The 13,933-nt window shown below is 39.2% G+C and overlaps 1 protein-coding gene across 5 annotated transcripts in view; it reads right to left on the reverse strand.

The window, feature by feature from the left end:
* The window catches only part of diaph2 (diaphanous-related formin 2), a 326,327-nt gene that overhangs the window by 139,709 nt on the left and 172,685 nt on the right, over nucleotides 1–13,933 (reverse strand). For all 5 annotated transcript variants that reach the window (XM_026357343.1, XM_026357342.1, XM_026357344.1 and 2 more), the window contains 2 exons: nucleotides 6,413–6,514; nucleotides 2,981–3,075 (listed from right to left, as the gene is read on the reverse strand). In XM_026357343.1, the coding sequence (XP_026213128.1) occupies nucleotides 2,981–3,075; nucleotides 6,413–6,514 (197 nt within the window). The remainder of the gene's footprint in view (nucleotides 1–2,980; nucleotides 3,076–6,412; nucleotides 6,515–13,933) is intronic.

Below are 13,933 nucleotides of genomic sequence, written 5' to 3' on the forward strand. Positions count from 1 at the left end.
CCTGCTCTGTTTGTGTGTGCACTTGTCCATGTGGATAAATGATGATTGGCGTGTGGCTGAAAGTGGGTGGGTGTAGAGATGATTAATCAGCATAATGAGTGTAGATGAGTGCTGTGCAGATGGAGCCCACACTCAGGACTGTGTCACCCAGCAGGATGTCGCTTTGCTCCCCTTCAATGCCTCTGTACAGCTCTAACTGTATGTCTTGGGCATGTGTTGCTTTCTTCCTTAATTTGTTTCTGCATGATTCTTTTCTATAATCAACTCTTATTTCAACAGAAGGTTGTGTACAACCAATTAACCTTTTATAAAAATACAATTACTTTCTTTTTTTCAAATGATAATGATAACACTTGGTGTGGTCAGAAAACCTAAATATTGCTGTAAGAATTCAGGACTAAACCGTGCTGTCTGCCAAACTGAGTTTTGCTTCATGAGAACCAAATGCCACCCTAGCAACTGTGTGGCATAAAAAGTCTGAGTATAGGTCAGCTCATTTCAGAGAAGAGACACTAACTTTGACTGATACCGCTGAGAAAGAAATCAAAACTGTATTTCCCAGCGTGCTGTGGTGACATCAATACATTTTAAATCACAATAAAGTATATGACATAACAGTAAAAAAGTGTTTTGTCTATGGGTTCACACAGTGTGAACACGACCAGTATGCCATTAGTCTGCAGTGTGCAATGAAGAAGACACAGCTAAAATATCTGTGTGTTATTCCACTTTGCTAATGTGACTGAACTAAATAGAAGGAAACATCTTTTATTGTGTGAGCGAACCATCTTCTTTGTGCTTGATTTTTTACTTTGGTTATACACACTCCAACTTGCCATGTTTTGTATGATTGAGCACAGCCTTCTTTACCACTGTGAGCTAAAGATATTAAATAGAAGTGTTTAAGCTTGAATTAAACAATTATAAATTTAATTATGTATGCATTACAATGTTAAAAATGTAGTGTATAAGATAGAAATGATGTATGTGTTCCACTGAAATTAACACCCAATATAAATGCTTATATGTGTCTTTACCAATGTTAAAAAGACACTCAATTTACATTGTTAATTTTAGTAAGAGCATCATTGCAGATGTATAATTTAAACTATAAATAATTTAAGATATGTTTGTGACTTCTGGAGTTTCATTAGGCTTTATATGAGAGCTATTATTGTACATTGATTATTGCACATCTAAGTGGACACACACACTGCAAGTTAATGGAGGAAATTATATTTTTTAGCTAATAAATAAAAATAACACACACAAACAAAACAAAAACTAAACAAATAGTACTGTCTTATACAGGATATAGCATTGTTGTTTAAGCAGCTCTGAGACACTTGCCAGATGTGAGCTCCTTCTGCACAGATAAGTTAACTCAGTCGGTCCTTCCACCTCCCACTGGACTTTGTGACATTAGCTTGGTTCCCTGATGCTTATGCTGACTCACACACTTGCTCTCATGAGCCTTGTTGAGACTGCCTCTTTGTTAACTGCCTCACTGCCCTAATTCACATCTTTTAAATGGAAACAGAGGCAAGAGGGGCATCAGAAACAGTCTTAGACTGTTTTCACAGGTATGAACACAGTAATCACAGCAGAATCAAACATACTTTGGTGTGGTCCTCCTGGGGAGAAAGCACCAAACCAAAACAGGACCAGAAGTTAAGAATCACATGATTTGAGGGTTGGGCTATAATTTTATTTTTTTATTATGTTGCGCCCAAAGCATGATACATTTACATTTAGCAGATGCTTTTATCCAAAGCGACTAACAAGATACAAGGCAAAGGCAGGGTAGGTGTAAGACAGCGAGAAAGGACAGCGCCTCACAGACATCTGGTTGGATGACTGTAATAAACAATCACCTTTGTTACCCTTTGAAACTAAACCTACTCAAACCATCTGTCTCGAGCTGTGTGCAAGATCATGTTGGGGATAGGTTGGGGACACAGGCCCTTGCTAGAAGATCAAGACAGCACTAAGCATACCGTATTTTAACTTTGCTACGAAAAGGCTGCAAGTGTAGAAAGGTCAACACCTTAACACCTTCACGAAGCAGAGGGGCTCCGCCATCTCACACTGTACACTCTGTACTTTGTGCCAGATTGTGCCAATTAAAGGTTATCAGAGCTCAAAATAAATGTTCTGCAGGGCAGCTCTCAAGATAGGGCCAATCTTAACATATATTGCCTCAACGTCTTTTTCCAGTGTCTGTGTTCCAGGAAATGTGAAGGAAAGAGGGCACTGTGCAAGTGTTTGTTAATAACTCACAGGGGAGAGGACATAATATATATATCACTACAAATATTTTATTTGTTTATTTTTCAAGATAGAAAAGACCTCAGGACTTTAGCTTTAAAGTTGCACTCGATGCCCACTGCTGGAAATAGTAGCTTTGCTCATTCATGTGTGCACAACACACAGTCTCACTGCCAAGTTTACTGCATATTGAAATTTTATATTCTATTTGCTGAGAAGAATAACATGTAATGTAAAGCTTGACCTACGCACATTGTGGGAGATACTGGTGCACTGATGCACTTTTACCCCAGATGCACTAATCAGGCTTTTAATTAATGCTTTCTGTGACAAGAAAAACATAAATAAAATGGCAGAAAAAACAAGTAGCCTTTAGGAAGCTCATTAATCATGTTTTAAGACAAGGGCAAGAGGAAATGAGGGTGGAGTTGGGGAGACTTTGCCAAGTGTTGTCCTTCATCACCCATTATAAGAAGATGAATGGGGGGTCTCTATGGTCCACATGAAAATGAGGAGAGTGACTTGTGCCAAAAACAACACCACACATTGAAAACGAGGTCGCCCAACTTTCCAACCACACATTGAATTATTTTTTTTCATTAATATTGAGAAACTCTCACTCGCACACACACACACACACACACATTACAGAGAGTAAAACAAGTGTGTGTGTATGTGTGTGTGTGTGTGTGTGTGTGTGTGTCAGTCTTACCTGGATGAGTGATTCGCTCAGTCTTTCCTCGTCTACCTCCAGCACAATGTCCCGGATCTCTTCATAAGGCAGGCGGAACGAGCCCAAGAAAATTGCTGTTGTGATGGAGAGAGAACAGAGTCATTTCCTCTCCTTTTTTTTATTAGACCGCAGGGTTCAAAGAGACATTTCAGCACTCATCGCTCCTCAGACAAAATGACCACAGACTTAACTTGTCACTTGGAAAAACTAATACACTTTCTGCCCCTCAACAGGATAGTTTGTGTCATCTTGACAAAAACTGGAAATGAAAACAGCAACATTCACTGGTGACATTGAAAGGTTTTGTTATAAACTGAACTACAGCCCCTATAATAATAATAATAGTAACAATAACAATAATAATACTAGCAGTAGCAGAAGTAGTAGTGTAATGGGTTTGTCTGGGAAGGCTGCTTGGTTTTGTTTGGCTCTATACAAAGTAGTTCACTGAATTTGCCTCAGGGGACAGCCTAGTGGGTGTTTCACTCTGCAGGTGGGGTGCCTACAGTAGAAATTGAAGCTGATGGTGTATCCAGGTGGAAGTCACAGGTGGAGGTTTGGTAATGAGTTGGTGGAGAGTCTCACAACAGCTGGTATACTGCTGCAGCAGTGGGACCTGATGTCTGTATTTGACGGGCAACAAACAGAGTAAGGTATTTTTTTATTTATTTTTTTCCCTTTGTGTAATGATACACAGACTCTTTAGTGCACGTATTAGGTAGAAAGTCATGACATAGAACTTTCACCTTTGTGAAGTACACAGATATATAGTTAAATCACTTAACATTAAACTGTGTGGTTTCTTTCTATCATCTATGCTTGTATTATTTATTTATTGGCCTGACATTATGTGCAGTTCAAAAGGGAAATTGTCATCCTTGTTCGTTGTCTAAATGTTATGCATTACACAGTGTCTGTTCAATATGTCCTAAATACCCTCCTCGTATGAAACCAACAGATGGATACAAGGTTCTCTTGGGGGTGGGCTGTCAAAAAGTAATCCAGGGATATACTGTAAATTACAGACTGAAGTGGATATAAATGAGGTAGAAGGTAAGGAGTGACAGGGTGAAAACCCAACTTTCGCTGCCATCTAGCAGTTACATTTTTACCTTGGTGTATGCGTCACTGTTGGTTGTGTCAGCCTGCACCTGTTTGGTTACTGCCTGCATGCATACTAATCTACTGTAACTGTAGAAAATGTGGAAAGTGGTGCAGGTGGACGTGTGTTAATGCAGATTCTGCAGCACAATGCAATTTTGGTGCACACTTCGATAACAACAAAGCTGCACCTGCACATCCACCTGTTCACCTACAAGTGCTACGTCTGTTTTTAAATGTTGCTCAGGTGCACTGTGCTATATTTGAGGTTTTTATTCGCTCGTACACTGAAGGGCAGCGCAGAGAGCAGCTGTCTGACCAAGAGAATTCAACGGTCACTACAGACAAATTGAGAAAGCCTTTAAAGTATCTTATTAGCATGGTTTTCCTCATTTCAAGTTGTCATAGTTAATTTTTAGCTCTCATGTCTGATGGCTTTCATTAGCTGTGGGCTGCTTTGGGAAGTCGCTGTGGTTATAATTAGTTAACAGTGTGAGCTTTTTACAAAGCATGTTACTATCACAGAGGATCAAAATTCTGTAATATGCCAAAACCGTTGTGTACACATACTGTGTGCTGCAGAGAAGTTTGAAGAAACAACAATTGTCATATGTTCTGCAACAGACAGTAAAACCTTTCTGCTTGGTTCTTTCTGCCTCATGCTCTTTCAGTATTAAGTAAACTAGCTTCTTTTTGATTTTGGGATTCAAGTTGGTTTTCACCAGGCACAGTATCACTTTCAGAAACTAGTGAGTTTATCTACAGTGTGTCAAAGTGGCTGTTTTTATTAAAGATTCCAGAAAAACTTAATCCCCGCGTAGCATCTCGAGACTACAGCAGTTTTCCAATTAAATCTAATTTAATTTAATTGTACAATTGAAAATTGTTTGCCGTTAAGTACTGGGCTCTTGTTCCTGTCGGCAGCTGTGCTCTATTGTGGAGATTAAGTAATTTAACCTGAATAATATCCTTGTCTCTCAGCTTTATAGTGGTCAATTTGGAAATTTCACAGACTCTATAGCATCAAAAATTTCCCATTTTACTAAGCCTACTTGATGCTCAGGTGCCTGCAAAAGATAGACTATGCTCACACGACCGACAGGTAGAAACAATTTATCAGACATTGGTATGCATAATCATTATAACAGAATACATGAAGTGGCACGTACATCACAATCATTCATTTTGTCATGCTACCCACCCAAGTGTGAACCTTCAATGCTACCACGCATCAGAATTGAAAAGGGAGCTTAGAGTGTTCCGCGACAGGCAGTGAATATAATCTATGATGCTGTAGTGTGTGTCAAGGCGACCCAGGGGAGCTGTGTAGGACCACATGTCACCCACCCATTGCCACTCTAGAGGTGAGATTTTCTACACTTATTTTTGCTTCCTGCTAAATTCAAAGCCCATCTGCTCAGACTGTAATGAAAGATGGCAGTGACACTTATCAACAAAGTCAAGTCCATGCACAAGTGCAATAATATGTGCACAGTGGCGCATTTGCAAATGTGCAGACACGCTCACATGTGCATACAACACGCACACACACACAAACGCACACACACACGCAGAATGAGTTATCCTTATGTTCATGCCACATGTCCCTTTCTGACATCAGACCACAATATTGTGCCTGATGAACTCATTCATCTGGTCTCTGTTGATGGAAGCTATCACCAGCACACGGGAAGGAAATTGCTTGAGACACAAATAATGATTTGGATGTTTCTGTGATGTACATCCTTCATCTACTTTAGACATTTTAGTTCAATTCCAGTCTTCACCAAGTGCACAGGAATTTATAGAACTATACACACATCTATACTCATCTCAGTCTACAGCATGCTACATCCTTTACAGAAGAAAGGTAAGAAACACCTAGCATTTAATATGTGTATTTCATGAAGTGCTATCATCCACATTTGATTTGGTTAAACTGTACTTTATTTATATCCTGATATCAAGTAAAGAAAAGTTTGGAGGGCGAGGTAAATGCACTCATCGAAACATTTAGTCCACTTAGACTCCTGGGAAACATCTACATATCGCTTTAGTGCTTGGTTCAGATGGAAATTTGCTTTAGTTACACATCACAGATAGCGACATCGGACACTATTTATACCGCTAAACAACTGCTAGGAAAACATTTCCCTAAAGCTCTAAGTAAAACACCATCAATGTAAAGGGCTTCCTGTGTGTTTCTCACAAACATCTTTGCTGCACGGTTCATGCAGATCTGAATATATATAAAAATTAAATATAAAAAATATATACAAAATAAAGGTTGTAATAATTTGATATACTTACACAGATTCTGTGCTGTCTTGGCATCCAAGATGCGGAGTTCTTTTGCCTTTTTCTTGAATTGTGGCACTCTGTCATCAGTCTTGTCTTTCAAATCCTTTTTCACTACAGGAAAAAAAACAAAACACAACGTTTATAATTTGGAAATCATATGCAATGTAACAAGACTGTAAAGCATGTTCTTTAATCAAAACGCCACAGTGACTGCTTCCAGTGCAGGACAAGTGCAAGAATAAAATGATATTTAAAATATTTTTTTCAACAATTGCTACAACAAAGCAAAATAAATAATGTACATTAGAATGCAAATATATTCATTCGTATATAAAAAAGACACTGACAGGCCAAGAAATGTAAGATGGTGACATTTGGTCTCAACCAATTAAAATCCATAGTTTTATTTTTCAGTTTAACTCAATCTTATGATATATCATATATTTAGTACAGTAAATACTACAAATTGCAGTATGCTTGGTTAAAATGTTTACATGTATGAGTTGTGCCCATTCTTGCATTTGTAAGACCACTGTGCATGAGGTGCAACTGATGACAGCCCTTTAGGCCCTATAATAACTACATAATGTGCAATATTATCAACTGTAGCATGAGAGCACAGTCCTGCAGACGACTTTCCCCTCTTCATTTGTTTGTGTGCCAACTTTTCTGTGACAGTGAGTATATGGCTGATAAGCATAGCTCCTTCCCTTAGGCCCAGTATGTCAACTTGCCAGTGCCAGAGAGATAATTGTGTTACCCCCCACAATCCCAGAAAATGGCATTAAGTTTCAGTCATGGCCTGAACACAATAGACACATTGGTTCAACAATGAGGAGATCTTTGTTTTCATAATGGACACATTAATAAATCTGCAGAGTGGGAGAGAGCTGTATGTCAGTACATATTACTCTACATTTACACTTCAATAACATCAACCTAGGGGTTCGTGTACAGAACAAAAGGTCAACATTTTTTAACTGGAGTAACAATATGGTGAAGGGGTGTCTGGAATTCAATAATGTGGGGGAGAGTCTCACAATAAAGAAGCAGCAATATAAAAAAGAAGATTCTTTAGATTGTTCCCTCTCCTCCCGATGGCTTATGGGAGAGGCAGCACACTTTGTTGCTAATCATCACAACTGCTCAGTTTAAGCCCAAGGTGGGAGTCTCCCAGGAAATCTAGAACAAACAATCTGCTCCCAAAGCACTGGCTTGCATATTTGAAGAAACAATCAAAGAGGCAACATCTCCTGGGCAGCTAGAAGAAGCAATGCTTAAGGCGCATGCCTAACTCCAGTGGTTTGTGTCAACTCATGCCATCAGGGATACAGTTGTTTACTGTATTAAATAGTACTAAAAAGGCTGTGAGTATATATCAAAGCTACATATAGTACTAATGTTTGATTTTCTGTCTAAATTTAACAACATTCCCATAGATGCTCTACACTCAAACACAGAGTTTGAAAAACAACACAGAGGTTCACCTCATACTCAGTGAAGCTCGAAGGTGTACAGTGGCCACAGGCCCTGTGAGATGCTAGGCAAATAATATTAGGTTACACTGTTTTATCAGGTACTTAAAAATAGTTACAGTCAAACAGGAAATAATGCAAAGGTATCGATAAAACATAAAACCTTGATCAGTGCTCGGCTGCAATAGTGACAGTCTTCTTTCTCCCAATGATTCCTCTTATAGAATGACCAACAGACAAAGGTCAAATTAAACAAAGAGCCTTAGGTACTAAATCGTTCTCTTAAACTTAGTCTCCATTCTCTACTGCCACTTGAATCTTCCACCTAAGCACCTAGGGTGCTTTAGGCCCATTCGTCAGTACCTCAGCTGTCTTAACTCTTTCTCCTAGAGCCCCATGCTATCTCAAACTAAACAGAAAAGCATTGCCTTTAATAATATGAAACAGGCGCATTCCCCCTTCTGATACCATCTTTTAACAGCTCACAGCTCTCCCACTGGGCACTGAGTAGTGGCATCAGTTGGCTGATTTCTGCTACAGTATTCGCAGGCTGACTCAATTATGCCACATGTCACACGTTTCCTCTGAGCACTGCATGTGGACTGATAGGCCCTGGAGGGCTCGCACACATTTGAGCTGCCACAGTAGTCAAAGTCCCAGGTGTGTGGAGAGGATGACTATGGGTGGCATATTTCAACCAGATGGTTGGCCACAACAATAAAGCAGTAGCTTTACAGCTGTCTCTAAAATACAAGAGTTGTTGGGTACTTAATTAAAATCACTTTCTCCACATCAGACGTAGAGCAACTGAAACACTGATTGAAGATTTTGTTTTGTTTTTCTGTGACAGTGAGAATATATGTCCTATGTTTATGTCTTATTGTTGTTCTGCCATGGAAGCTTAACATGTCCAACAATGTAGGTCCATAACAGCTGATCCAAGTCCCTGCCAATATCTAAACGTGTTTTACTAGTTGCCCAGTGGCTAAAATGTAATGCTCGGACAACAATGCCATCCCTCTTGGATGGGTTTATATTTGTTAATGGAATCATCCAAGTATTGAAAAGCCATTTGTGATGGGAACAAAGTGTGAGACTTTTTTGGCAGCTCACTGGTTTCTTATTCTTATTATGCAATGTGTACATATGGTTATATTAAAGAGAGATACATTATTTTTGTGTAATAAATCAGAACCAATACATAGTGATAGCAACATTTCAATTGCAAGTTAAGAGTTGCACTGCAATCATTTTATCATTGCCCCCTCACCTTGGCTGGAACAAGGTAAAATGTCTCAAGACTAGAAAAATCTGTAGAAATGACTTGTAACTTTGCACAAGCTGTTATATGTGGAAGTTAACTTCTACATGGCTGATTCTTAGGCCAGATGGCCCATTAAGATACTTTAATGATGGGGTCAAGTACTTTTGACTTGATATTGTCCATGACACTTTAGAAAAGAAATGTACCAAAGAATTATATATTTCTTCACACTGATGTTTTGTATCGTGTTAACTTACAAGGGTGAAGAGCTTTGAGAAGGATATCAAGAACGAAGTGTTTCAAAATCATGTTCTATCAAAACACATGGAAGATTCGCTGGAGCCAAAACAACCACATAAAGACATGTCTCTGGTGTGAATAACTGTTACACATTCCATTAACTGAGGGGGAGTTGAATCTTGCTCTACTCCAAAAGGAGTCACCAAATTGATAGAGGTTCCATTGAAAAATACATGAATGTTTGAGCAAAAACAGATTTGGCTGATTAAAGATGACTTGGCATCCGTGTTAAGCCTTCTCTGTGGGCCTTGGACTGAGGTATACCCTTGGGATCCTCTGTGATAACACAAGTTCTCCAACACTTGGACATCCAGTCTGTTTGCTGGCCCAGACTCACTATCCTGGTTGCCTTCCATGAAATATCTCCCTCAAGACATGCATAAAACCCAGGGCATTACAAAGCTAAACACTACCACATGTTCACTTCCGGACACAGACCATCCGACTGAGCTCGCCACCACACCATAAAATGAGTGGGCCTTGAAAAGAAATAAAAGAAACTACAGATGACAGGTCTTCAACAAACATATTTAAAGTCAAAGGAACACAGAGTGGAACAGACAATGTGGAGTCTGCTACTCTAGGAGGCAATTTATTCCCTCAAATGTGCAATCTGGCTGCAAACATGTGCCCCGTCCTCCATCTCAGGGACTCACACTGAGGATTGAGCAGCTGCTGGAGAGCTGCCAGACCATCTAAATGTGATAGATTCTGAGGAAGACTCAGCCATGCCTGATCCACAATATTATCCACCAATCAGCCACAACTTGGTTTGTCAAAGTTTAAACATAAACACAAATTAGTTTTCTCTAATCCTAACTAAAGGGACTTTCTTGCCCAAACACCACATCACACAGGACTCTGGATGCAAACACTCAGGTTTGTCATTTGTTAGTCTTGTGCTTTTCACACCCTGCATCCAACCCAACCACCTTCTTTCATTAATTCATGTAGCACTTCGTTAAAAAATATGCTGCATCACAACATAATCATTACATGATCAGGTTCACTACAAAAATTTAATTACAGTTCACTTTAGTTCCATACAAACGTACTTTCCAGCAGACAGGGTCCATTAAGTCAAAATTATTTCATTTAATTTTATTTTTAAAAAGTGCAAAAAGCAAATTTATGTGACCATGATGACCACTGTGCCTTTTGTCTTTGGTAGTATGGCTGTTCCTACCACATGATTCACAAGTTATTTAGTGTGATTATGTATTTAACTATAAATTGCAGGTGTAATTTCATGTGTTGCAATGATCACAGCCGGAGTGACTGCTCATGTGTATTTAACTGTACGGGGGTAGTTCTACTCAGTTTATTTGCATGTCGTACACTAACGAGGGCACAAAACTCAGCCAACGAATATATTGCTGAATGTCCACAGGCAAGATAAAAGCTTTTGAGAGGTGCCTAGCCCAGCCACAGCTAAAATGGAGAGCACATTCAGGATCTGAACATCCCAGTTGACCAGTAAAATACAGCTGTGACCAATTTCTCCCATTCACTAAGGGTAAAGAGGTCTTTTTCAAACTCAAAGGTAATTTGCTGTGTGGATGAACGTCTCTCCATCCAGCGATCCCGCTATCTTGGATCTCGAAAGCATGATCCCACTCACAAAAAAGCACTCCCACTTTCTTAGACTCAGACACTTGAAATAATTTCTTTCAGCTGAAAAGTCTCAATTTGACTGTAAAACAAAAAACTCAACAAAGTCAGTACTAATGAAGCATAACATAGACTGTGAGCATAAGATAAGTTGCACATTTAAGATGATACACTACGTGATACATTATGTGTTTCTTGTAATAAGTAAATGCCTATTAAATAAATAGTGTCTCATAGCAAAAAGAGAAGTGCAGGAAGTTCTTTCATTTTAGTTTTGTTCTTTATTTTTTTTAATCCTTTGCTAATATGTAAACCTGACACATCAAGAATCTAAAACTTTGGGTGGTGGTGGTGAGGGGATGTTGTCAGTGCCTCATCATTTCTAATCCTCATTAGGCCTAATGATAATCAGGAGTGGATGGAGTGGTTGATAATGACATTAATGATGGAAACTCTGTATTGGACTGAGTGTGACCTAACACAACTTTGTAAGTCTTTTCATTAACAAGTTTTCTGGCATTATCCGCCCTCCCATCTAAAACCATCTGGTTCTGGTTATCCAACATCTCTAAATAAATAGGTGTGTGTATAGGGAGCAGACTGAGTCCTGCAGAGTGACACTCTGACCTGTGGCCAGTAATGTTTTCAGTATGCAGGGAGCGGCTCAGCCCACGGTGGAAGGTACACAGCTGGGCCTGGAACAGGGCCCAGTGAGAAAAAAAAAAACGCCTCCACTTCTAATTGAGACAACACAGATCTCCCTTAGTGACCCCCCTTCCCTGTTTCTTTTCCAAGCCGAGAGGGGAAGGACTGCTGCAAATGATAAAAAATGCCAATGGGAACATTCTATTAAATGCAGAGACATGGATGTCATGATTATTCTATATGACTTCGATTTTCAAGGCTATGATTAGGATTCTCTTTGTGCATCACGTTAAAAATAAAATGCATGTACTGTCTGCCAATAACATAACATAGTCTAATTGTTGAATCCACAGATTTCAACAGAGCCAATAGATAATGCGAATTCCAATAGGAAATGTTTTTATGGGGGGGTGAACAATGATACAGCAGTATCTCTCAGGTCACAAATGTGTCTTTATACCAACATACAGTAGAACAAATGCTGTTCTAAACCTGAAAAGATCAACTTAAAAAAGCAAATATAACAATACTGAAAAAAAAAAAAAAAACCTTAAATCAATAACTCTAAGTATTGTCAATGACCTGGGATTCGGCACAGCCTTTTAACAAGTATATTTAATCTGCCTACATCTACAAGAGTGTTCTTTTTTGCAGAGGCAGGGAGTGTGGGAAGGCACTGACTCTGCCTCTTAAATTGGTCATAGAGACATGCTCCTGGGGGCAGTGAAGGATTGAGTCTGACAGCCAATCAGTTGTATGAAACCAAGGCAGCTTGTTGTGACCCAATGCACTGGTGGGAAGGCAGGAGCTGATGGTCCAAACGGCTGCCTCTGGTGTTCACTAAGACCCCACCATGCTGTCCAACACTAAGCATTCATGAGACAAAGCTGAAGCCAGACTCACACCACTATGAGGGGATGAAGAGCAGAGATTTGAAGCTAAGACTGTTCCTTGGACAGCTGGTAGGATTACTGATGTCCCCATGGTCTCTATTACCTCTCCCAGCACCATGCTATATACGACCAAGCCCAGAGAGGCACTCCAGAGTACAGTGAAAGAGGCATTTAAAGTACTGCTGGTCACCTTTAGAGGCGTTATTGTGGGTTGTCTCCCTGGGAGTTACATGAACATATCAATATAAGTTTCACCCCTGTGCTTTCAGAGAGACATTGGACCAAGACACATTTAGCCTAGTTGTGCAGTGGAAGACTTGTTATACGTATTGAATTTGACATACACCAATAAGCCAGGAGTGGACTGGGGTCGGCATGGGAAAAAATTGGTGCTGGCCCCGATGGACAGACATAAGATCGACGTCTCTGTATGTAAAAACTATACAAAATGAGACATGATTTTTTCCCCTCCTCATTACAGAATATGTGCTCGGCTAAGTTAAAGAATGTCACAAACTCACTTCTGCACTAAAAAAAAGTTTTTAAAAGATTTTCTCTTTTTAAACTTCTGGTTAAAATAAAAAAGTTCAAGTGTAGACACTCATTTTAATTTTATGATTAACTGTGCTTTTTTTTTTTTTTTAAGTGTCAACTGTTCCTTCCTGTAACACATAGTTAAAATAGCACAAAACATGTTGTGGGTGTCATTTATACTGTCTGCTAGAGAAAAACGGCTTCAGTTTTGTCTTTGCGGTTACTGTCCTACTTTGCAGTGCATTCGACAGGGTCGCATTTTGTACATTTGTCAGCTGACAGAACATAATCTGCCCTCTATTCTTCTTTCGTACACCACGGTTATTCTTTACCCTCTCTCTCCATTTTATGAATAACCCAGTTCCTCTCATCTTTTGATTGCTTGTTTATTATTTCAAGAAAACAGTATGCTAAACAAGCAAGGAACATTTGATTTGATTTGTGTTCTGTCACTAGACATTTAGCATCATTGTTTGTTCACCTCCCAAGTTTTATTGTGTTTGCCTTTGATTTTGTTTAGGCGTTTATAACATCAGTATTGTAGTCCAACTAATAATAACTGAGTCTGACTAATTATTTATTTATTTAGACAATGTCACCACCATGGCTTTTTGGAAACAAAATCAAACACACAGGTGTGTCTATGTAAACTACTAAGAAGAGTGATGCGTGAAAGGTTGTCAAATAAAAACAGGATGACCATGCTTATGTTTTATTTTTAAGAAATGTGCTCAAGTATTATCTCTTCTTCTTGTGAAGGTTAACCGATAGGTTGATCCAATTTGTCTACTGAGGCGTGAAAGGACTT

The sequence above is a fragment of the Anabas testudineus genome, chromosome 10 (assembly GCF_900324465.2).
Source record: "Anabas testudineus chromosome 10, fAnaTes1.2, whole genome shotgun sequence".
Lineage (NCBI taxonomy): Eukaryota > Metazoa > Chordata > Actinopteri > Anabantiformes > Anabantidae > Anabas > Anabas testudineus.